At 53.9% G+C, this 25,824-nt stretch overlaps 1 protein-coding gene across 1 annotated transcript in view; it reads right to left on the minus strand.

The window, feature by feature from the left end:
- TRIOBP (TRIO and F-actin binding protein) overlaps window positions 1-24,873 on the minus strand; it is a 66,589-nt gene extending 41,716 nt beyond the window's left edge. The window contains exons 1-6 of the mRNA XM_021091502.1: window positions 24,727-24,873; window positions 23,656-23,810; window positions 18,272-18,384; window positions 16,158-16,347; window positions 14,448-14,616; window positions 4,775-7,049 (exon numbers count right to left, since the gene is read on the minus strand). Coding sequence (XP_020947161.1) covers window positions 4,775-7,049; window positions 14,448-14,616; window positions 16,158-16,347; window positions 18,272-18,384; window positions 23,656-23,769 — 2,861 coding nt within the window. The 5' untranslated portion in view covers window positions 23,770-23,810; window positions 24,727-24,873. The remainder of the gene's footprint in view (window positions 1-4,774; window positions 7,050-14,447; window positions 14,617-16,157; window positions 16,348-18,271; window positions 18,385-23,655; window positions 23,811-24,726) is intronic.

The raw sequence follows: 25,824 nt of genomic DNA on the forward strand, positions 1-25,824 counted from the left end.
TCTCAATCAGCTCTTCCTTTCTGACTGCCACCCCACCAGCAGCCCACAGCTCACCCCCAGACAAAGGCTAGACTGGTCCTTGTAGGAATTAAGATTTATTGAGCATCTGCTGTGTCCCAGGCACTTGTACTATCTCATTTCATCTCCTGCAACCCACGAGGGGTGGACAGGAGACGCAGGATGTCTCCGTATTCCATTCTCTGCCCTCTTCCTGTCCCTATGGTAAGTTCTGGACTTCCCGGGCCTGCCCTCAGCGCTAACAGGATGGCCGCCCTCTTAGCTGTTGGCGAAAGAGCTCTCAGCAAGATCAGAAAGAAGAAACGCCCTCTCTTCCCCCACAACTCCAGAAAGGCCCTCATAAAACTGTCCACGCAAATGTCATTTATAAGACACCTGGGCTTCAGGCCAACGCATGTTCGCGTGCTGTGGGCATGGCCAGAAAAATAAATAAAAATAAAATGGGAAGGGAACTTCTATCCAGGTCTGAGCGGAACCACGCTCTGCAGTCGGCCTCCCGCTTGGGGACCAGGTTGAAACTCTACAGAGGCTTTGGAGAGTAAAACAACTACCGGCTGGAGGTTTGCTCTCTCTCTCCTTTTTTTGCTTTTCAGGGCTGCACTTATGGCATATGGACGTTCCAAGGCTACGGCTAGGGATCGAATTGGAGCTACAGCTGCCAGCTTACACCACAGCAGTGCGTTGTGGGATCTGAGCCACATCTGTGACCTACACCACAGCTCACAGCAACGCCAGATCCTTAATCCACTGATCGAGGCCAGGGATCCAACACCCAGCCTCATCGTTCCTAGTCGGATTCATTTCTGCTGCGCCACAACAGGAACTCCGTCTCTCCCTCTCTCTCTCTCTCTTTTTTTTTTTTGGCCGTGCCCGAGGCATGGGGAATTTCCAAGGCCAGGGACTGAACCCGCACCACAGCAGCACCTCGAGCTGCTGCAGTGACAGCACTGGATCCTTACCCGCTGTGCCACAAGAGAACTTTGTTCTTGTTTTATGGCTTTTGCCAGTGTCATTAGATCCATTGGAGTTCCTGTCATGACTCAGTGGTTAGGAACCCAACTAGTATCCATGAGGACGCAGGTTCGATCCCTGGCCTCGCTCAGTGGGTTAAGGATGCAGCGTTGCCACAAGCTGCGGTGTAGGTCGAAGACACAGCTTGTATCCTGCATGCTGCTGTGGCTGTGGCGTAGGACGTGGCTATAGCTCCTCCTCAACCCCTAGCCTGGGAACTTCCGTGTGCCACAGATGTGGCCCTAAAAAGACTTTAAAAAAAAATTAGTTCCATCAACTAATTTGATTTTTTTTTTTTTTTTTTTTAGCACTTCTTAGCCTTTGGCTCACAGGGAACCAAAGTTCCCTACTTTGGAGTGTGTCTAAGTTTGAGGGCTGCCTGATCAGGTTCAGTTTTTAATCCAGTTTGAAGTGAGAGAGGTCCCTTTCTCTGTGAGGTCTCTCGCATTAGAGTGATTTTCCCTCAGAACGGGGGTGCAGGAGCCCCTGGGAAGCAACAACAAAAATGACGAGCTGGGGAGGGTGACGGCAGAAAACACAGAAAACATCCATACGGGGTGGTAAGTGAATGCATTTCCCATAAAAACTCCAGCTTGTTAAGGGAGCATTCCTTCTGAGACTTTCCCCCCATGTGGGAGAAATTCAAGAAGATTCTGAGGCTCAGACAGACCCAGCCTTTCTGAGGCAGAAGCAACAGTGTCTCCCGGGGCCACCTGTGTCTGAGAGCCGGTGTGGCTGCACCCAGGGTGACAAAGGAGTCCTTTGAAAGCTTAGATGGGTTCTTCCACCTCCAGAGAATGGACAACAGCTGTCAAGTCTAGCAAATTCCATGAAGGTTCTGTTTTGAGTTCAAGAGACTAGAAAACGCTTATACGATTCTCAGATTAGAGAGAATTATATATATATATGGGGGTGGGGGTGGGAAGAATGACGATATCAAGCTAGCTTTAATGTGACAGCCCTTTAAGAAAAAAGCTCCCAGGCTCCATTAGAAAGATGCTTGGACAGAGTAGATGCTCAATAAATATACGTTGAATCGATAAATGGAAGCCAACAAAAGTACAGCTCTATAGCCCCCCACTCATAAATTTCAGTTTGTCCTTTACAGATAGTTAAATAGGTTTATTTGTTTATTTTTTTAAGGGCATATGGAATTTCCCAGGCTAGGAGTCAAGTTGGAGCTGCAGCCAGCAGCCTATGCCACAGCCACAGCAACACAGGATCTGAGCTGCATCTGTGACCTATACCACAGCTCATGACCACACCAGATCCTTGATCCACTGAGTGGGGCCAGGGATCAAACCTGCATCCTCATGGTTACTCGTTCAGGTTTGTTACTGCTGAGCCACAACAGGAGCTTCTTAAACAGGTTTTAAAATTTCCTCTTCAGAGGAGGAATGGTTTTCTACTTGGAAAAAGTGCTGTACATTAGGGAAAATTTTAATTATTCAGTAGAGTTATAAAAAACCTTGGCCGTTAGGTAAATAATCTACTTCGCCAAAATACACGTTAACTAGGCAGTTGTTATCTATCACTTCTACTTCAAGAAAGCTCTTTCAAAAGGGTAAATTATCCACTTGGAAGAGAGCAAAATAAATGGATGTATCTGTGTAAAAATACATGATTAATAAAAGTATAAACATTTGCCAGACGTCTGTTATAAACCCTTTATCTCTCTAAAAGTTATCACGGTAAGAAAAAGACCAAGAAAGAAAATTTCATTTTGGTTGAAAGACCCTGCTAAGTTATCGGATAAAGTCAAAAGTATGCAAATTGACCTCAGACCGAAAATAGTACCAAAGACAAAGAGCCGAAGACAAAGGGGGTGTTTAGGGCAAGGAGACTACTCCGTGTGAGACACTGAAGGTAGATACACGTCCTACTACATGCACCGCCAAGGATGAAGCCTAACGTCAACGCTGGACTTCAGCTGATGATGATGCATCAGTGTATGTTTATGGATTGTAAGAAGTGTATCACTTTGGTGGCAGATGATAGCGGGAGTAGCTGCGCCTGGGTAGGAAACGGTGTATAGAGCAAATAGGAAATTTTGTACTTTCCACCCAATTTTGTTGTGAACCTAAAACTCCTCTAAAAAGCTAAACTGGGAGTTCCCCTTGTGGCTCAATGGTTCACAAATCCGACTAGGAACCATGAGGTTGCAGGTTCGATCCCTGGCCTTGCTCAGTGGGTTAAGGATCCGGCGTTGCCATGAGCTGTGGTGTAGGTTGCAGACACGGCTTGGATCCTGCGTGGCTGTGGCTGTGGCTGTGGTGTAGGCCAGCGACTGTAGCTCCAATTCAACCCCTAGCCTGCGAACTTCCATATGCCACGGATGCGGCCCTAAAAGAGGCAAAAAGACCAAAAAAAAAAGCTAAACTGTTCCTGGCTTTTTTTTTTTTAAGAGCCCAAAGAAAGAATTACGCTAATGCTGGAGCCCCCAAAGGTTGTCACCTGGGTAGTAAAGGGATCAAACTTCCTGGAAAAGGAAATGTGAAGAATAAGGGATAAGATTTCTTATGCAGATTCAAACTGAAGAGAAAATGTTGCCTCAGCGACAATAAAAAGAGGAATCGTGGGTGCAAAATATTACCCCCCTTTAAGGTGATGGAAATGTTCTAAAAGTAGGCTGGGGAGGAGTTGTGCTGTGGCACAACGGGATTGGCACAACGGGAATGGCACAGTGGGTCAAGGATCTGGCCTTGCCGCACTGTAGTATAAGTCTCAGCTGCAACCTGGGTCTGATCCCTGCCCCAGGAGTTCCACGTGCCGCAGGGTCAGCCAAAAAAAAAAAAAAAAAAAAAAAAAAAAAAAAAAAAAAAAGCGGAAAAAAAACAGGTTGTGGACATGGTTGTACAACTTGGTCTCAGTAAATATACTATAATTTATTGAATTCTACGCTGAAAGTTTTGAGACTTTCGGATCTACATTTTCTTTTTCTTTTTTTTTTTTTTTTTGTCTTTTTTGTTGTTGTTGTTATTGTTGCTATTTCTTGGGCCGCTCCCGCGGCATATGGAGGTTCACCAGGCTAGGGGTCCAATCAGAGCTGTAGCCACCGGCCTACGCCAGAGCCACAGCAACGTGGGATCCGAGCCGCGTCTGCAACCTACACCACAGCTCACGGCAACGCCGGACCGTTAACCCACTGAGCAAGGGTAGGGACCGAACCCACAACCTCATGGTTCCTAGTCGGATTCGTTAACCACTGCGCCACGACGGGAACTCCCAGGGCCATATGTTTTAAATCAACACTTCTGTTTTCTGAAATATGTGAGGCAAGTGAGTTTTCTCTGTTAAGGCAGAAAAAAATCATGGACACTCTCTTCTCCCCCACAGAAGGTGGGAAAAACAAACTTGGGATTCTCCATCAAACAAAGGTTTTGAGAGTTTAGCATCGTTTAAATGAATGTGCTAACGTTCTAATTTTACTGATGAGGAAACTGAGGCTCAGAGAGGTTAAATCACTTTACCAGGTCGAATAGGTTGGGGAACGGCTTTGACACAGGATTAACCCAGCCAGCCTGACACTTGCTCTTAATCACGAAGTTAGGGACAATATCACTTAATTGTCCGAAACAACTCCTCCCACGTGGAAGCAGAGAGGTAAAGTGACTTGCCCAAGGTCACACAGCCAGTAAGTGGGTAAACCCTTTCCTGGCCTGGAACCTAAGCCTCTGAACCTTCTACCTGTCCTGCTGCTGAGCCTCCTCCCCAGCCCACCTGGCTGACCCCACCCTGGGCTCACCTGCGCTCTTGCCCGAAGAGGCGGTCCACCTCTGCGCGGCCAGGGCTGCGGGTGCGGCCCCCGTTGCTGCCCTGGGGCCCTGGCTCCCTCTGCACCAGCCTCCTGGGCGGGGGCAGGTCGGCCAGCACGGTGTACTCCTCCCTCTCCAGGTTGTGCCTGGTCTCTCCCGGGGGTGCTGAGCCCCGGGAGCCCCCCGAGCTGCCTGGCGGAGGGGAGGGCGCCAGGAGCCTTAGGTCACTGGGTGGGTGGCGGGGTGGGGAAGAGGCTCGAGGGGCATCCCGGTGGCCGATGCACACCTGAGGGGGCAGCACCGGGGAGCCATGCAGAGAGTCGGTGGAGGGGGCCAGGCTCTCCATACTGGCCCCAGGGGGATCCTGGAAGAAGAGGGAGGGCTCGGGGGCCTGGCGCGGGGGAGACGAGAAGGAGGGCGCATCGCGGTGCCCGATGCACACAGGGGGCGGGATGTGGGGGGGCTCGTGCAGAGAGTCTGTGGAGGGGACGAGGCTCTCGGTGCTGGCCCTGGGGAGATCCTGGAACAAAAGGGAGGGCTCCGGGGTTTGGCGCGGTGGGGAGGAGGCCCGGGGTGCATCGCGGTACCCGATACACACAGGTGGGGGGAACTGAGGAGGGTCATGCTGGGGGGACTGGTTCTCAGCCTCTGATGTGCCTGGGAGGAAGGGGAAGGGGTCAAACTGGGTGTGGCGAGGCGGGGAGGAGGCCCGGGGGGCGTCTCGGTGTCCAATGCACACGGCTGGGGGCATATAGGGCGGATCATGATGGGGCAATTCAGTCTCAGAGGCATGGGGTTCCGGGAAGAAGGGAAAGGGGTCATGCTGCAAATAACGAGGTGGCGAGGAGGCTCGAGGGGCATCGCGGTGCCCGATGCACACAGCACATGGTGGCTGGGAGGGCTCAGAAGAGGGCGCAGCACGGGGGGCAGGGTGCAGAGGCGAGGAGGTCCAGGAGGCACTGTGGTGGCCTGGGTTTGGGGAGCAGGAACTGGCCCGGATAGGGCTGGAGGAGGGCTGGGGCGGGTCTCGCTGAGCTGGTCTGATGGGAGACGAGGTCTGAGATCTGTCACCTTGGGTTGGCCGGAGGGCAATGGATGCCCAGGGAACCTCGCTTTGCTTGGAGCGGGATGGCGACGAGGTTCGGGGGCCATCACTCTGGGTTGGCCGGAGGCGAAAAGAGGCCCAGGGAATGTCTTTGTTGGTTCGATGAGGAGAGGAGCTCCTGGGATTGTTCCGCTGAGCAGAGCGATGGGGAGAGGAAGGCCCGGGGTGGTCCTGTTGGGTGCAGCCCTGAGAGGAGGAGCTTCCAGGATTTTCCCGCCGCGAGGAAGAGGATTTGGGGTTGTCCCGTTGGGTACAAGAGGTTCTGAGGGTGTCCTGCTGAATGCAAGAAGTTCTGGGGCGGCCCCGCTGGGGAGCACACGTAGGAAGAGGGGTTCGAGGGTTGTCCTGGGGGGTAGAGGAGGTTCTGGAATTGTCGTGTTGGGTGGCTCTGGGGGGAGAAGAAACTTGAGGATGATTTCGTTGCGTGGACGTGGTCCTGGAGGTGTCCCGTTGGGTGATTCTTGAGGGGGAGGATGATCTGGGGGTGTCCTGTGGGGTCGATGAGGTCCTGGCGGTGTCCCTTTGGGTGACTCTTGAAGGAGAGGATGCTCTGGGGGTGATCTGCTGCGTGGACATGGTCCTGGAGGTGTCCCGTTGGGTGACTCTTGAAGGAGAGGATGATCTGGGGGTGATCTGCTGCGTAGACGAGGTCCTGGGGGTGTCCCTTTGGGCGACTCTTGAGGGAGAGGACACTCTGGGGGTGTTTCGCAGCGCGGGTGAGGTCCTGGGGGTGTCCTGTGGGGTGGACGAGGTCCTGGGGGCATCCCTTGGGGTGATTCTCGAGGGAGAGGATGCTCTCGGGGTGTCCTGCGGGGTGGACGAGGTCCTGGAGCTGTCCCTTGGGGTGATTCTCGAGGGAGAGGACGCTCTGAGGGTGTTCTGCTGTGTGGACGAGGCTCTGAGGTTATCCCGTGGGGCGATTCCCGGGGGCGAGGAGGCTCGGGGGATATGGAGCTGTGTGGAAGCGGTCTGGGCCACATCCCTTTGGGCAGAGTGATGGAGAGGGGAAGCCTGGGGAGTGGCACTTCGAGGTCCGCTCTGTGCCGAGGGAGAGGCCTGGGTCCCCGCTGGCCGGTGCCGCTCCAAGGAGAAGTACCCACTCTCTCCCCGGAGCTTCGCCCAGTGCTGGCCAGCGCTTCGGCCCCCGCCACCGCCGGTGCCTAGAGAGAGAAGAGGCAGGTTCAAGGGCAGAGGTCCAGGCAGCTCCCACATCCTACCTTCTGGGTCCCCTGGGGCAGATGAGTGGGGCAGAGCCCACACTGTCTTCCTAGAGGACCTGCTGCCCTTACCACACAGCTCCAGCCCTCTGAGCCAAGCAGACTGCAGGGAGCTTAGATGCCACTCTGAAGCTGAGGTCAGGAATTTGAAATCGAAGCCCAAGCTGACTCAGTAAATGAGCTTGGGCTCCAGAGCCAAGGGTCACATAGCCTGGGGGTCCACGAACAAGTCAGAAAAGAACAAACTCCTGGAGAGCAGCTTGACAATAGCCTGTGTGACCCCAGAACAGGAGAGGTGGCTCTAACAGCAGCTATCTAACAATTGACATTTCTGTTCTGTTCGTTTTGTTTTGTTTGTTTTTTCTTTTCTTTTTGTCTTTTTGTCTTTTTAGGGCCGCACCTAAGGCAAATGGAGGTTCCCAGGCTAGGGGTCTCATCGGAGCTGTAGCCGCCGGCCTACACCACAGCCACGGCAATGCGGGATCTGAGCCACATCTGCGACCTACACCACAGCGCATGGCAATGCCAGATCCTTAACCCACTGAGCAAGGCCAAGGATGGAACCCGCAACCTCATGGTTCCTAGTCTGATTCATTTCCGCTGCACCATGACTGGAACTCCCCTCTTTTTTCTTTTTAAGGCATATGGAAGCTCCCGGACTAGGGATCAAATGGCAGCTGCAATGAAGCCTATGCCACAGCCACATCCACCACCACATGGGATCCAAGCTGCATCTGTGACATGGTAATGATAGATCCTTAATCAGAGATCAAACCTGCATCCTCGAAGACACTACATCGAGTTCTTAACCCAGTGAGCCACAGTGGGAACTCTTCCATTTCTGTTCTGCTTCCTGAGATTGGACTCGGAAAATCCCCCATTTCCTCTATTGAGACTTTCCAGTGTGACAGCTCTAACAAGTTCTTTTTGTGAACCAGCAGCATCAGCCTCATCTGGGGTTTTGTTAGAGATACAGAATCTCAGGGGGTTCCCTTCATGGCTCAGTGGTTAACAATCCCGACTGGGATCCATGAAGATGGGGGTTCGATCCCTGGCTTCCCTCAGTGGGTTAAGAATCTGGCATTGCCGTGAGCTGTGGTGTAGGTTGTAAATGAGACTCGGATGGCTGTGGGATAGGCCGGCAGTAGCTCCGATTCAACCCCTAGCCTGGGAAATTCCATGTGCTGCGGGTACGGCCCTAAAAAACAAAACAAAACAAAACAAAAGAAGAAGAAAGAAAAGAAAAAGAAATACGGAATCTCAGATCCCACTACAGATGCACCGCATCAGAATCCACATTTTAATAAGATTCCGAGGTGATCTGCATGCCTGCAAAAGTTTAAGAAGCCCTGATCCAAGGATTGATGTAACCCCCCTAAAGAGTGACCCCCTCACAACTCCCATCTCCAGGAAGGGGCCTCCATGATCTTGGTGTCACCTTCCACCTGCCTCTGTCCCTTGGTCACCAAGCTTGTGGTGGCCACCAGCTTGTTCGCATGTCCCTGGGCTTGTGCTTTAGGAAGGAGGTAAAGGGTATTGTGGCCTCATCTTGAAGGAGCCACAACTGCCTTCATTAAAAACTGTGCTCGAACCCTGGTGGCCTAGCGGGTAAGGATCCGGTGTTGTCACTGCTGTGGCTTAGGTCATTCCCTTGCTGGGAAACTCCCCATGCTGTGGGTGTGGCCGCAAAAATAAAATAAAATAAAATAAAATAAAATAAAATAAAGGCCATGCTTAAGATTCCCTCTTCTCGCACTGTGACACCTCTGCCTCCTCTAAACTCTCTGAGCGGGGGTCCCTGGAGTCTTGAGCTCCCAGCATCCAGCGAGGAGCTGGAACCACACACCAAGCCGCACTTCAGAGTGGCATTTTTGTTGCCTGAGGGACTGACGTCCCACGATGCTCTGCCTGCTTCTCATCCGCCTCCTCCCTTCCCCCGCCTCAGCTACCCTCCTTTCTCACCTTGACGCTTGTGATCACCCCAAATTGTGCACTCGGGGCCCAAGGTCATTGTCCTAGCCAGGGAGAGCCTTTCCAAAAGTAAACCTGGCTAGACCACCCCTGCTGACAAGGAGAGACGGAGACCTAGCCACCCAGTTGGGAGAAAACCGAATAGACTGGTGACTAAATGCACTGATAAGTCCTGAATTGGATCCTGAAACAGGAAAGGGATACTTGTGGAAAAACAGTGAATCCAGATAAAGTCTCTAGCAGTTCCCGTCGTGGCTCAGTGGTAATGAACCCGACTAGTACCCATGCGGATTCAGGTTCAATCCCGGACCTCGCTCAGTGGGTTAAGGATCTGGCTTTGTCAGTGAGCGGTGATGTAGGTCGCAGACTCGGCTTGGACCTGGCGTTGCTGTGGCTGCGGTGTAGGCTGGCGCTACAGCTCTGATTCGACCCCTCACCTAGGAACTATCATGTGCCACAGTTTTGGCTGTAAAAAGAAACCAACAAAAACAAAAACACACTCAAAAACAAAAAACTACTTCTGAGACTCCCAACTGCACTTGGAATAAAATCCAGGCATTTCCCATGGTTAGCAAGGCTCTGCCAGGCCGCCCGGCTCCCTGTGTGTAGAGGCCTCACCATCTTGTTTTCCCCTGTGTCCACTGGGCTTAGAAAACTGCCTAGCACACCATAAATGTTCAAAAATATGGTGCCACCACCTTCCAGCTCTGAGTTCTGCCTCATCCTGGAGTCTTCCCGCCCTTTGAGCACGGCTGCTGGACGAGAAGGCCTTTGCTGCCAGGCCCAGTGCCTCCCAGCTGGGTCAGCAACCCCAGACCCGTTTCTACCCTTTCCACCCGTCACAAGCATCCCTTTGAACCTGACCCACCAGGATCTGACTTCACTCCTGCGGCCCCCTGACTGCGCCCATGAAGCAGGCTCTGCAGACGTGCCAGGGCATCTGCGTTTGTCCCTCAGCCAGCCGGGCTCTGCCCCATGGAGAGAGCTTTGCAAACTGGCAGGTACCCCGAGAGGGATGCAAGGAATTTCCAGCATCTTGGACTTGGCTTATCCCCCCCCAGTCCTCGGCCCCCTGCTGCAATTTGGGAACCTGCCACCAGGTAGACAGTGGTGACTGCCTTTGATCCAGCAGGTCACTTAGTGAGGGTCCCCCATCCCACTGCCCGTGTTTAAGAACAAGAAAGCAGGTGGCAGGTATTTAGTATAAAATCCCACCACCTCTCGGGCCATTTACACTGGGGAGGCATTTGGTCTCCTTATGGTGTCACTTCTTCCCACACACCCTCTCCCCAGATGCTGACAGGACACGGCAGTGGGGGTGGGATGCTGACAAGATCAGATTTTGCCCCCCCCCACCCGAAGCATATGGAGTTCCCAGGCCAGGGATCAGATTCGACCTGCACGTATGACCTATACTGCAGCTGTGCCAACGCCAGATCCTTTAACCCACTGTGCCAGGCCAGGGATCAAACCTGCGTCCTGGAGCTACAGAAACCCTGATTCCATTGCGCCAGAGCAGAGACCCCTGATTAAGGCTTTTAAAGATGGTTTTGGAGTTCCCACTGTGGTGCACCCGGTTAAGAATCTGGCATTGCCGCCCCTGTGGTGTAGGTTGCAGCGGCAGCTTGGATTGGATCCCTGGCCCAGGAACTTCCATATGCCGCAGGTGTGGCCAAAAAAAAAAAAAAAAAGATGGCTTGGAGTCCCTTTGCAGCACAGGGGGTTATGGATCCAGCACTGTCACTCCAGTGGCCCAAGTGGCTGCTGTGGCGTGGGTTTGATCCCTGGACCGGGAACTTACATAGGCCCCAGGCACGGCCAGAAAAAAAAAAAAGATGGCTTAGCTGCTGGGGGAGAATGGGCTTCACTATATCATATACCTGAAGCGGATCTAAGACAGCAAACCAACCATACTTCTATAAAAATAAATACGTACTTAATGAATGAGTCAAATAAAGATTGCTATGTTGGGAGTTCCCATTGTGGCACAGCAGAAACGAATCCGACTAGGAATCCTGAGGTTGCAGGTTCGATCCCTGGCCTTGCTCAGTGGGTTAAGGATCCAGCATTGCCATGAGCTGTGGTGTAGGTCACACATGCGGCTTGGATCTGGTTTGCCATGGCTGTGGCTCGGATTGGACCCCTAGCCTGGGAACCTTGATATGCCAAGGATGCAGCCCTTAAAAAAACAGAATGCTGTGTTGAGTTTGGGGTGCTCCACCCCGTGGAGAGAGTGTGGTACAGTTGAACTAAAGTTCAGGGGAGAAATTAAGTCCAGGGACGGAGACTCAGGAAAGAGCGATTTTTTTCCAGACAGTCTTGAAAGCCAAGGTGGCTGAGAGCGCAGGGAGAGAACAGAGGGGCCCTGGGGTGTCTGGCATTGGAAGGTTGTCGGAGGAGAGTGAGGAGCAGCCAGTGAGGAAGGTGCTGACCCTCGGCTGAGCGCTGCAGCCTCAGCGCCTTCCGGGGCCTCTCAGATCCAGCGAGGCCAGCACTACGTGATCCCCCCCGCTGCCCCTAGTCCCATCAGGTCCGCCTCCCAAATCTCTCCATTCCTCTGCCTACCTCGTCCCACAACCACAGTCCTCATTCAGGCCTCTCCATCTCTCACCTGGACGACTGCAACCAGCTACAGAAGGAGAGCAGGAACTGCGCCTGGGTCACCTGTGCAGCCATCCTTCGCCCAGGGTCCCCAGCTGTTAACCTTTTGGCTCATTCCCCCCCCCCTTTTTTTTTTGCCTTTTTAGGGCTGCTCCAGTGGCACATGGAATTTCCCAGGCTAGGGGTCGAATCGGATCTGCAGATGCCACCACAGCCACAGCAATGCCAGATCTGAGCCGCGTCTGTGACCTACACTACAGCTCGCGGCAGCGCCGGATCCTTATCCCACTGAGTGAGGCCAGGGATCGAACCCAGGTCCTCATGGTTCCTAGTCAGATTCGCTACTGCTGAGCCACGACGGGAACTCCATGCCTCATTTGCTTTGTCTACCTACCTACCTACCATCTGTCTATCTCCGCCTCCATCTACCTTGTTGAAGAAACACATCCTGACACTTCACTGCTGCCTCCATCTACCTTGTTGAAGAAACACATCCTGACACTTCACTGCTAACACCTCCCTACGTATCTCCTAAGAGCCAAGACAGTCTCCTTCCATTATCGCACGCAGAAAATAGGGCACGGATACAAGACTGTTATCTGTGCACAATCCGTATTCAAATGTCCCCCAGTGTCTCAATATTGTCATTCACAGCTATGCCTTTTCTTAGCCTGGATCCAAGCCTGGTCCCTGTCTCTGTGGCCTCTTTTATTCAAAAAACAGCTCCCCAGCCCTTTTTTGGTCTTTTGTGAAGAGTCCTGTCAGTTATTTTGCAGCATGTCCCCCGGTTTGGGTTTGTCTGATGTTCCATTGGGATTAGATGCAGGCAATGGATTTTTAGCAGCAAGACCCGGAAAGGAGGCTGTGTCCTCCCCGGAGCATGACACGGAGGCACCTGGCCAGTCTGCCCCAGGCTGGGATGCTGAGCGGCCACTTGATTAAGGTGGCGTCTGCCAGATCGTCCCATCCCGAGGCTGCCTTTTCCCTCTGTAATCGACGTGTAATCCGAGGGGTGATACTTGGAGACCGTGTGACTATCCTGTTCCCTGACAATTTTCACTCAGGAATTTAGCATCAGCTGGTGATTCGTGCCTGAACCAGTCATCACTAGAGTGGCTGCAGTAATCCCTTGAAGTGGTTTCTCACCCCTCAGCCTCACCCTGCTTTAATTCATCCTTCACACCCTTGCCCTAGTGAAAATCTTTTTTTTTTTTTCTTCTTTTTAGGGCCACACCTGCGGCATATGGAAGTTCCTAGGCCAGGGACTGAATTGGAGCTGCAGCTGCCAGCCTATGCCACGGCCACAGCCACACCAGATCGGAGCCGCTTCTGCAACCCGCAATGCAGCTTGTGGTCATGCCAGACCCTTCACACACTGGGCAAGGCCAGGGATCGAACCCGCATCCCTATGGAGATGAGTCCGGTTCTTAACCCACTGAGCCACAACGGGAACTCCCCCTAGTGACACTCTTAAGACACAGGACCAATTACATCACTCCTCTTCTCCAAAATATTCCATGGCTCCCTACTACTTACAGAAGAAGGTCCAAACTCCTTGGCTAGACTCTTGAGGCCCCAAATGGTCAGCCCTAACTGTACAGCCCCGTCTCTGCTGCAGTGTCTGAAGCAGAATGCTCCCTTTTCACACCTCCGAGACTTTCCCCAGCTGTTTCCTCAGCTACAGTGCCACTTCCAGAAGCTGTTTCCCTGTGAGTCCTCCCCCAGCTGCAGCGAAGCTCTTTCTCCTCTGCCCCCACCCCCAGCCCTTCTCGAAGCCCCGACAGGACAGTTGTTTCTGCGTTTCCTCTGTTTGGAGCTGCTGATCGTCAGCTCCTGTCTGTTTGCTTTACTAGATGATGAGTTTTCCGGGGCAGGGACCATGTCTGACTCGTCCTGAACACCTAGTGTGTCTAGCATCAGGTCTTACACGGGTTAGTGCTCGTGTGTTTGTTGAGTGAATGCTACAGGAGCCGTGGGAAGCCCCCTGGGATTCGGACACGGATGCCCTGGCTCCACACCACCAAATCTTGATGATGGGAAAGACAGACCAGGAGGCAACACAGGGCAGTAGGGATGGGGGACCCAAATTTGGGGACCCAGCCTCTTGGGTTCACATACCAGCGAGATGCTGACCAGTGTCAGGGACATCTATGGCCTTGGCCTGACCGGAAGCCTTTTCCTTTTCTGGGAAACATCTCCCTGATTTGCCTTGAGCCATCTCTTCTCCCCCTGACTCTCAGACCATGAGGTTTGTACAAGGGGCTGATCTTATCCCCCTGATCACTAGGTTGGAGAACCCTTCCCACGACATCAGCGACATCTGCAGGAAAGACTGTGCCCTCTTACTATGGGAGTTGAAAATTTAGTAGGCTATAGCCTGGCACTGCTGCTGCCCATCCTGCCACTCTCAGGGGAAGATCTGGTTGAGAAAGAAGCCAACAAAGAAGAAAGCAGAGTGAAGACCTGATTACTGAGGCCATCTGAACACCTGGATACAGCCATGCCTGAAGTCATTCTCTTAGACTATTACTCAGCCAGTTTCTGTCACTTGCAACCTAAAGATCCTAACCCACCAGCTGCGAGATGATGCATTTAGAGCAGACTGTTCCATAATTATATGGGAACCGTTACTGTTATTAAGACTCAAGCCACCGAAGTAGCTTTCTCTAGCCCATGTGGCCAGAGAAATGGCTCTCTGGTTTCCAGACTCCCGGCCATCACCACACCCGTGGTCACAGGGACCAACCTGGCCTGGCAAAAGGTACTCACCCTCCTTTCTCTGGCCTGCAGTGTCTCCTCCCACAGGGGACCGGGTGACGAGAGGAGGAGCCCTTCGAGCACCATCTGCTCTTGGCCCCTCCTGGGGCTTCCGTGGGATCATCACAGCGAACTTGTCCCCACTGGGGGCCTCCTCCTGCCTCTCAACAGTGTCCCAGTCCTGCCAGGGGAAGGGAGGAGAAAGCGTGTTCAGAGAGGAAGGAGAGAGAGCACGGGGCCTGCACCCCCAGCAAGAGATGTGCAGGAGGAAGGGAAAGGAACTGTCATTGAAAGAGCACCTACTGTATATCTAGACCTGTGTATACCTAGGGCTGTGCTGGGCTTTTTTTTTTTTTTTTTCGGCCTCCTTGAGGCATATGGAGTCCCCAGGCCAGGGATTTGAATCTGAGCCGTTGTTGTGACCTACACCACAGCTTCAGCAACGCCAGATCCTTAATCACCAGGCCGGGTATCAAACCCGCCTCCCTTCCACTACAGAAACACCGTCAATCTTACTGCACCACAGCGGGAACTCCTGTGCTGCGCTCTTTGCAGGTGTTAACTCAGCGAATCATCAGTCAGCCCTGTGAGGGAGGCACATCCATTGGAGCTAAGAACTTGCCCGAAGTCACAGCTGGGAAATGGTTTATTCGGGAGGGGACCTGAGCCCAGAGCAGTCGGACTCCATGTGGTAGGAGGGCCTTGGCATAATGTCCCCCTATCCCACCCCAGAGACACCCCCAAGGTCCGAAGAGAGGTAGGTGGAGTCAGAGTCCAGCCCCATCACTTCCCAAATGTGTGGGCTCAAGAAAGCCACTTCCCTTCTCTGAGTCTCAGATTTCTTGTCCCAAGATGGGGCCATAAAAGTCTCTACCTCAGAGTGGGGTGGTGAGCCTTCTGGGGACAATGCCTGCAGGGCTGGGTTTTTATTTTATTTTATTTTTTATTTTTAGGGCTGAACCTGCAGCATATGGAAGTTCCCAGGCCAGGGGTCGAATCGGAGCTGCAGTTTTCAGCCTACACCACAGCCATAGCAACACAGGATCCAAGCCACATCTGCGACCTACACTACAGCTCACGGCAATGCCGGGTCCTTTAACCCAGGGATCAAACCCACGTCCTCATGGACACTAGTAGGGTTCATTACTGCTGTGCCGCAATGGGAACTCGAGGGCTGGATTGTTTTATTCTGAGTCTTACCACTCCCCCTTAGGGTCTCTCGGATGGCCTGCCTCTTCTGTCCTGGGTCAGACCTTTGAGGGGTGAGTGGCCCTGGAAGTTCCCAAGGGTCTTCTTCTGGCTAAATGGCCAAGCCCTTGCCAGGCTCCCTGGCCTGCTCTGTCTCTTGGAGATGTATGCCAGGGCTGGTCATGGCATTCGGTGATGTGTGACCAGGCCTAGGGACAGTCCCTTCTTGCTCCGGATACCACACCCTCTGTGAATGGAGAGTTTCCGGCAGCCCGAGCCCACTGGTTAATCGCCAGGAGCTCCCTGTCAACTGAAAAGCCTTCTTCCCTCTTTTCATAGCCAGACACTCAGCCCCCTGGGCCAGCCCCTGCAGAGGCCCCTGCCCCTCCCAGGTGTGTGGCCTGGGGCAGCCTGAGGGGCTGGCTTGGTCTCCAGGAGACCTCTGCTCAGCCATGTCTGGATGTTTGGGTGGGACCCCAGGGCTGGCCTGGGGCAGAGACCTACTCTTTCCGTGGCCTCCCGTGCCCATCTCACCACGGAGGACGAGTTGCTGGTATCATCAGGGGCGTCACCGTCAGGGCTGGAGCTGGCACCAGAGTCAAGGTTCTCGTTGAAGCTGCTACACGGGGAGGCGGCCAGGCCCTCCAGGTAGGGTACTGCCTCGGGTTCCCGGCTCCTGGGGGCAGCTGTGAGGCCCTCAGCAGGGAGCCCTGCTGATGGGCCCCTGGGAGAGGAGACAGACCCATGACTTTTTCCCCTCTGAGTAATGGGAATTGAGGAATAACACACCACCACCACCCAGGTACACACACACACACACACACACAAACACACACACACCCTTAACGTTAGCCTGGGGGAGGGAGCCCACACCAAGGGCTCTCCGTGGGGTTGGGCTCTTTACATGGGCTGCCTTGTTTAACTCCAACAGACTCCCTTGGATGTGAGTGTCATGATTCCCATTTTATAGATGGAGAAACTGAGGCTCAGAGAGGTTAAAGGACTGGCCAAAGTCACAGAGCTAGGAAAAGGCAGAGATGCATAGATTGGGAACCAGGGCTATAGCCCCAGCCCCGACCAGGTCACTGGAGCGGGAGAGAAGACCCCAAGCTGAGTAAGACTAAGAAGACAGAATCATGCTGGACTAATGGGGGACCTTGAGAGGTAGCAGGGCTCCAGGGGCAGTGACAGGACCACCCGTCTGGATGCCAAGGGAGGGGGTTGTAGTGAAAGCCCTGCTTTAAAAAAGCCACTTGAGTTCCTGTCATGGCGCAGTGGTCAACAAATCCAACTAGGAACCATGAGGTTGGGGTTCAATCCCTGGCCTTGCTCAGTGGGTTAAGGATCTGGCGTTGGTGTAGGTCGCAGACGCGGCTCGGATCCCACGTTGCTGTGGCTCTGGCATAGGCCGGTGGCTACAGCTCTGATTGGACCCCTAGACTGGGAACCTCCATATGCCACGGGAACCGCCCTAGGAAAGGCAAAAAGACAAAAACAAAAACAAAAAAAGCCAGTTAATTACAGTTGCCGGCATCCTCAAAGACTGACCCACAGACTGGCTGCAAGATAGAAATGGGTGATGACCTTTAAAGAGGTCTGTGGCCAAATAAGTCTAAGACATATTACATACTTCTCCTAGCTCCCTTGCCCCGAAGCACAATGCATACTAGCAAACTAAAGCCTCTGACAAGTCCTGCAGGAAAAGATATTCAAACTCGTTTATCTCAGACTTTCTGAAACATATTTGACGGTAGAGCTGGTTTTGTTTTGTTTTGTTTTTTTAAAGTAATTCCTACCTATAAGAAACACATGTTCCCAAAGCAATGCTGATTTGATTCAATCCCTCTTCATTTTTGTTTGTCTTTTTAGGGCTGCACTGCGGCACATGGAGGTTCCCAGGCTAGGGGTCTCATCACAGCTGTAGCCAACAGCCTACACCACAGCCACAGCAACATCTGTGAGGTGCACCTGCCACCTACACCACAAGCTCACGGCAATACCTTATCCTTAACCCACTAAGCGAGGCCAGAGATCGAATCCGCGTCCTCGTGGATGCTAGCTGGGTTCATTAACCACTGAACCACAATGGGAACTCCTCCCTCTTCGTTTTTAAACAGGGAAACTGAGATAGAAAAAAAGAGGGAATTACTTGCCCAAGGTCCCACAGCCCATCAAGAAGGGAGCTGAAGCTGCAACCCAGGTTTCGAGACCCTCAGCCATGCCGTGCCAACTTCAGTGCAACTCAGGCCCCAGGGTACAGGTAACCCCAGAGCCTGGATCAGGGCATGGTCAGGCAGGTGGGCGATAAAAAGTGCCCGGGGTCAGGATTCGTGTGACTCAACACAAGTGCCCCGGGTGCCGAACCTGTTCAATCTTTTAAAGTTGTGCAAAGGGAACCAGGAAATGTGAGCAGGCTGTGGGCCATGCCCACCGCAGGGTGGGTGCACGGTTGCTCTGTCCCCTGAGCCGAGGCCCAAGGAACATGCCCCCTGCTGCCTGTGCCCAGGCTGAGTAGACTGACCATGTGACCCACACACGCCAGCAGCCATCAGACGGAAGCTGCCATCAGGAAGGGGCATGGGGTGGGATGGCTGAGGGCTTCCTACCCCCCCCCGGAGCCCCTCCAAAGACCCCAGGGTTCTACCCACCTCTCGGACAGGCAGCCGTGGGTTGAGGCACGGAGTGGATCCTCAGGGGCAGGCAGGTGGCAGCGGGGCAGGTCGCAGTAGGGCGCCTCAGTGCTTGGAGGGCTCCCAGGTTCCTGAGACAGAGTTGAGAGGAGGCAGCTCATCGCCCACGTGGGGGCTCCCCTCCCCCTGCGCAACCCCTCCCCCACAGGCGCCGTGGAAGTCTCCAGGCAGCTCGTGCTGGGATCTCCACTTCTCAGCCAGAGCTGTCCATCAGACTGGAAGTGCCCCTGGGAACCCAAGCTGGGGGCTGGCCAGGGTACAGGTATGTGCAAGCGCACACGTGTACAGGTATGCGTGCGTTGAAAGGCTTGCGTGTGTGCAAGTGTGCCCATGTGCACGCGTGTGCGCATGTCCCAAGGATACACTGATGCGTCTGTTTGCATAAGTGCATGTATGTTTATGTATACATGTTTCTAAACACACCATCAGTGCACCCACTCGACGTGTGTACACGTGTATGTTGCCACGTATATGTGAATGCTGCTAGAGGACAGGAGGTGCACAAACAGACCCCAAAACGGTCATCTGTCACCAGGACGCAAGGACAGGGAGGGAGGGGGAGGGGGACGCAGAAGCCACCCGGAGAATGAAGGAAAGGCTGGAGGAGGAAGAAGCAGTCTGAGAGGAGGAGGGAGAAGGGAAAGCAGCCTTGAAGGACCGGAGATTTGCCTTCCCAAAGGAGGGCCGGGGGCTCCAGGGCTAGAAGGTCAAGGCCCCAGGGGTGGGGGCGGGGGCCCTGAGCCACCTGCCGGCTGCGCTCTCCTTCCTGCCCTGAGCAGGGCCACTCCTGCAAAGGCTGATGCTGGGCTCACCCGGGGGGAACGGCTGCTCACCTCCAGGAGGGCCCCCCCAATCCCTCCCCACCTCCTGGGGTGGCAGGTCCCCCCCCACACCTAGGGGTGGGGGACAACGGCCACAGCACCCTGCATCCTGCCTCCTCTCGGGTTACCTGGGCGGCGGGCTCCGGCCGTGGCGGCGGCTGGCGTCTGTCAGCACCCTCGTCCCCGGGGGGCTCCGGCTCAGGCCCCCACGCTGCCGCCCTCCCAGGCCCTGACTCTGGGCCGTGGCGGCGGCGGCCGAGGCAGCAGAAACTTTAGAGGGGCCGGCTGCGGGAGCAGGGGCCCCTCATTACTGTTTCATAAGCCGGGGCCCAGCCAAGAACAATGCAGGACATGAAACCGCAGGAACCTGATCCTCCAGGCTCACCTGAGAGCGGGCCAGGCGGGGCCCTGGGCGTGAGCTCCCCAGGGACCCTGGAGCCCAGAACCAGGGCGGAGGCCACAGCCTGGCCACAGCCCCAGGGTGGGCACAGAGTCCCAGGGTTCTGAGCAGATCGCCACTATGGGATCTGGGCAGTGCCAAGGAGTGGGTCTGGGGTATCTGCCGTGCCACCCAAGCCAAAGAAGGCCTGTCTGGGTTCAGTTTCGCCCCCTGCCCTGGAGCCAGATTCTGATCAGCACAGGGTATTGGGAGGTGTCAGATCTGCAGCCCGGCCTGGCGCCTTGGCTGCCCTGGGGACCTCACCAGGTGAATAAGGAGGCACGAGCTCCCTGGGCACTGGGCATCCTCAGGGGGTCCCCTCCCAGCTGGGCCCAGCAGGACCCCCAGCCTGTCACGGCACCTTTGTCCTGCTGTCACTTCCAGCCCCCATCACTACCCACTACCCGCAGGAGTAGGCCCAGCTCTGATTTCCTGTCTGGCGGGTCAGCACAGGCTCTGGCCCCAGACAGACCTCAGGGCCAATCCTGGCGCCTCCACTTCCCAGCTGGGTGACCTCAGCCTGGTGGCTTTTCTCTCTGAGCCTGGTTTTCTCATCCACAAAGGCGAATGATTAATGGACCCACTTCCTAGGGGGTGTTATGAGAAATAAATGAGTTAATATTTGTAATGGGCTTAGAACAGTGCCTGGTCTATACATTCTAAATATAGTAAATAATGTAAGAACATCTGATAGATGTTTATTAGTGTTAAATCAATAGACTTAAATACACTTGACTAGATAGATTGAAAGGAATGCGAGGGGCCTGGCGCACAGCAAGACCCTCCCACCTAGCCCCTCCCCCCTCCCTCCAGAACCTGGCACGGCCTGGTCTAGGCTGTGTGATGTCCAGAGATAAGCCCTCCCCCCACCTCCCAGGCTGGGAGATTCGGCTGAGAGCTGAGCAGAGATGCATTGGGGAGCCCAGGATCCTAGGGGAGCTGGAGCGAGCTTTCCCTGGGAGAGCGTCGCTCTGGGATCTGGGGCCATTTCTGCATATTCTTTTTCTTTCTCTTTTTGCATTTTAGGGCTGTATCCACAGCATGTGGAGGTTCCCAGGCTAGGGGTGGAATCAGAACTGCAGCCACCCGCCTACACCACAGTCACAGTAACTCAGGATCCGAGCCACGTCCGCAACCTACACCACAGCTCATAGCAACACCAGATCCTTAACCCACTGAGAGAGGTCAAGGATCAAACCCGCAACCTCATGGTTCCTAGTTGGATTTGTTTCTGCTGCGCCACAATGGGAACTCCAATTTCTGCATATTCTAATGTAGGTGATACCCTGGTGATACATTTGCATCCCCTCAGGGATCTAGCTGGGGAATGAGCTGCTCCATCCAGGCTGGGGGATGGGGTGGGGGGGGTTGGGTTGTTTTTTTTTGGTTGCGCCCGAGGTATGAGGAAGTTCCCCGGCCAGGGATCAAACCTGTGCCAGAGCAGCAAGCCTAGCTGCTGCAGTGACAATCCGGGATCATTCACCTTCTAAGCCATAAAGGAACCGTGGGAGATGGCTTTTTTTTGGGGGGGGCCTGAACCCTCAGCATATGGAGGTTCCCAGGCAAGGGGCAAATGGGAGCTGCAGCTGCCAGCCTACACCACAGCCAGCAACACAGGATCTGAGCCTACACCACAGCCAGCAACACAGGATCTGAGTCTACACCACAGCCAGCAACACAGGATCTGAGCCACGTCTGTGACCTCCACCACAGCTCACTGCCACACCAGATCCTTTACCCACTGAGCGAGGCCAGGGATCGAACCTGCATCTTCATGGATACTTAGATATGTTTCCTTTGAGCCACAACGGGAACTCCCCAGGAGATGCTTTTTTAACACACAGACTTTGTGACTCCACATGTTTGAAACTGCTCATCCATGAGCAAGACCTTGGTCAGCGTCAGATGAGGATGACTTGAAAGCCTCTATCTCCCACGGAGCTCTGGCTCCTGAGCGCCTTATACTAAGTAAACGCCCCTCATCTCCAGTGTATTCCCCAGGCACCTCTCACTCACCACCCCAGACACTCCCAACAGACCTCCTATCCCAGGAACCTGACTCCGCAGTCAGCCATGTCCTACCCTCTCCACGTTTCTCGGCTACCACAACCTTCAGATCCTTCTATTCAGTTAGTTCTGAACTGTGTCCCTCTGTCTCCATCTCAAAGTCTCCGTCGTCTCTGATACGAGTAACTGCACTTTTTCCTCACTGGCCACCTGGTTCACTCTCACTCGCTGCTGTCTCATTCTCTTGGAAATTGCAAATCTGGGAGTTCCCGCTTTGGCAACGTGGAAACGAACCCGACTAGTATCCATGAGGAGGCAGGCTTGATCCCTGGCCTCGCTCAGCGGGTTAAGGATCCGGTGTCGCTGTGCTGTCGGTTGCATGACGCGGCTCGGATCTGGCCTTGCTGTGGCTGTGGGGTAGGCTGGCAGCTGTAGCTCCAATTTGACCCCTAGCCTGGGAACTTCCAAATGCCACAGGCACAACACTCAAAAAAAAAGATTAAAAAAAAAATTGCGAATCTGATCGATCATGTCACTCCCCTGTTTTAAATCTTCAGTGGCATCCCGTGCCTCTCAGAAGTCCCAGTCCTCAGTATATCCATAAGTCCCACAGGGCCGGTGAGACACAGCCTTCACTCCACTCTCCATCCTTGTTCTGTACCACCTCCTTTCTGCCTCAGGGCCTTTGCACATACGTTCCCTTCCTCTCCTCTTGCCCCAACTTCACTGGCCACGGCCTCAAAGCCTCTATCAAGCAGCTAAAATATCATCTCCGTGGAGAAACATCCTCCAGTGCCCTATCATTTACCCTCAAGCCACTTGCTGTTCCTTTACAACATTTATCACAACCATGATTAAATAATTATTTGCATCATTACGTTCTGAGTCTCCATGTCTCTTGCTAGACGACAAGCCCCATGAACCAGGAACTGTGTCTGTGCTATTTATCCCTGTTTCCCCAACATCCAGCCTGATGCCTGGCACATTTGAAGCTCCTCTTCAATATATGTGAACATGTGAGCTGGCCCAAAGTCTCAGCTGGGAAGTGGTAGGACTGAAACCAGAACTCAGACCTGTCCGAACCCCAGTTTCTCCTCCTGCTCCACACTTGCCGTCTCTCCACCCACTGGGAGAAGGTCATTTGCATGGGAGGCGGACTCACAGGGTTTTCAGGCCTCTGTTCCCTGAACTTGAGACTGAGGACAGAGGAGCTGTGATTGGAGGTATCAAGACAGGTAGAAAAGAGTCTTTCAGGTTCATTTTTCTGGTGGGGAAGCAGGAGAGGAAACGAATGTATCCTGATTTAGCCACATGTGACTCGGGCTAAGCAGGGCCAGACGCCTTTAGGGAGAAGCACTGTTGCCCCACTTTACCCATTAGGAGAGGGAAACCAGAGAGGGCAATGACCCAAGGTCACACAGCAGGTAAACGGCAAACCTAGGACTGGAACGCTGGCCCGCCTGGCATTTACCCCAGGGCTTAGCCAAAAACCACACAATCACAAAGTGAGAAAATACCTCCCCTTCCTTCTTCAATACCTTCAAGGAGGAAGTCTCCAGAGGGTGGGGGGTACATTTAATCCCCAACACCCATCAGTCTCCCATTTTAACGGAGAGACAGCAGGATTTGATCAGAGCCTTTAGCTGACAACACATTCTTAGAATTTGATGATATTTCTGGGGTGTTTTTCTTTTTCTTTCTTTCCTTTTTCCCTTCTATATAAAGGACATCCTAGTTTTCTATTTGTGGTGGCAACGTGAAGTTCTCCTTTAGTATAAGGGGAAAAATGGTATTGATTTCAAGAACAATAATGTAAGTAATAGATTATAGGAGGATTGGCAAAAAAAAAAAAGTCATAAAAGGAAGAGAATGACTAGCCTTTGGGAAACTTTAACATGGTCCCACCACCCACTGTACAGATGGGAAAATTGAGGCTCAGCCCAGCAGGAAGGTCCATGTCTGAGCTCAGCTGCAAGTTGGTGGCCCAGCCAGCTTCCCTCTCCATCAAAGACCCCACCCCCCACCACCCCATCACAACCCCCCCACCCCCCGACCACTCAGGAAAGCCTGCCCACCTGGTGTCTTGCTCTGTGGGCCTCCTCAGGGTGGAAGCAGTTTTGACAGCAGCTCTGGGCAAGCATATTAGCCTCAAAGCGTTCAGAGGGGGCATTCCCAGCCACCCCCTCCATATCGGCCGGCCGGGGCAGCTCCTGGGATCCGATGGTGGGGCCTGGGAAGAATGGGGGGAAGGCAAAGGCCAGATGACTGGCTGGCAGCCCACCCAGACTCCAGTCCCAGCCCCAGACAGACAAGAACCAAGGAAATGAGGTTATCCATCAATTCTTCCAGCTGTTCATTTATTCACTCAACAAACACTCATGAAGCATTTCCTAAGCACCAGGCACTCTGCCAAGCATTTGACATGTGATTTCTAGTCATGACTGCAGTGTTGCTCGAAGTGTATTTTGAGGACCCTGCATTATTAGACTCAGCTGAGCTGCTCATAAAATGCATATTCCCAGTTCCCTCCCAGCTCCACCCAGCAGAATCTCTGAGGTGACGCACTTACACAAGGCATATATACAATGCGTTTTATACACGTCTCCTAGGTGATTCCAACGAACCCCAAAGTTTGAGTGCCCTTGCCTTACAGTTATCCTGCGTTGTAGATCAAATTAATGCCAATTTCAGATAAAGCAACTAAGTTCCACAGAGGTTCCATAACTTGTTCAAAGCCCCAATGGCTGGACTAGATTAAAACCCTGGCTGTGTGTCTCCCCACCCTCTCAGGGGTGGACGTGAGTGACACTGGATCCCACTGCCAACTCACACAGGACCCTTGGGAAACACTGGGAATGAGGCAAGAGGCCAGTGAGGTATTTTCGGAGGTGAGGACAAAATCATGGATGAAAGGGAAAACATAAGGTCATACAGCGAGTGTGGCAGAGCTTAGCCAAAGAGAGAGCCTGGTGATGGGACTTGAGCTCAGGACTCCAGGGCCAGGCCTTGAGGAGGGGAAGCCCTGTCAGAAGAGTGACTTGAAGATGCCCTCCTCAGCCCAGAGCCCCAGGAGGGGGTGGGAGGGAAAGGAATCCACACCCAAACACGCCCGCACCTTACCGTGCCCCCAGGTCACTTGCTCATACCTGTGCAGCTTCCTCCAAAGCGTCCCAGGGGATCCGGCCTTAGCTGCCAATCTCAGCGGAGAGCGAGGGAATTTCACGTTCTCCCCTGGGGCCACCAGGGAGAAGATTCCTGGCTCCTTCACCATCAGACCTGGGGAGGTGGCAAGGCACGGTGGGGGTTGGGGGGCTCTCACTGGCCCTTCGGCGCCCCCCCCTCCCCGAGGTCTCCGTCGACGCGTCGTCTCCCCGCTCCTAGTGGTGGAGGGGGCGGGGTGGGGGGAGCGCGTCGGTCCGGCCCAGCCTGGGCGGTTCATTCCCAGTCGCGCCACATAAAGAAGCATCGCTTCAGACGGAGAACGGCCGTTTATTTCCCTAGGGGCAAGTGTGGGGGGCTCCACTACTTGTGCCCCTCACCGCTCCCGCTTCCTCCTCCCCACTCCCAGCCAACCGGCAGAATTCTTCTCTAAAATGCACTTTGGGTGTGGATATAACAATGAAAAACCTTCGGTGGACACACATGCCCCACCCGGAGAATGGACCCCTGGACCTCTCCATCCAGCCATTCAGCCAGTCCCTCCCAGAGTCCCTCACCCCCTCTACCTTTCCCCACTTGCCTCCACTCTCTTCCAACCTCTCGGCTCGTGGCGCTGACCTCGGCTCGGGTTTCCACACACAGGGGGGTGCGGGGGTGGGGTGCCAGGGGTCATAGCCTCTCTATTTTAACAATGAATCAGAACGTTGCCCGGGAGGGGGATGAAGACCACGCCCCCTCCGCTCTCGCATAGGCTCGATCTAGGTGCTTCATTTACATGAAGAGTGTAGGATTGGACAACCCGAGGACAAGGGGAGGGGCGGAGGCGGGCGGCGCCCAGATGCCTCAGAGTGCGGGACCCGCCGCACGTTTAGCCTGAGCAGCAGTGTCTGGGTTCCCAAGGGGCTCTTGAGAGGCCTGGTACTGGCGGGTCTGGCCTCTTCTAATCTCTTTCCCTTCCGTTCAGTCCCGCTACAGTCCCCTAGGCTGGCTTTAGCGCAGACCTTAGGCTAGAGACTTAACCTCCCTGGGCCTCAGTTTTCTTATCTGTAAAATGGGGCTTCTAATGGTACTTGTGAGGATGAAAT

The sequence above is a fragment of the Sus scrofa genome, chromosome 5, assembly GCF_000003025.6.
Source record: "Sus scrofa isolate TJ Tabasco breed Duroc chromosome 5, Sscrofa11.1, whole genome shotgun sequence".
Lineage (NCBI taxonomy): Eukaryota > Metazoa > Chordata > Mammalia > Artiodactyla > Suidae > Sus > Sus scrofa.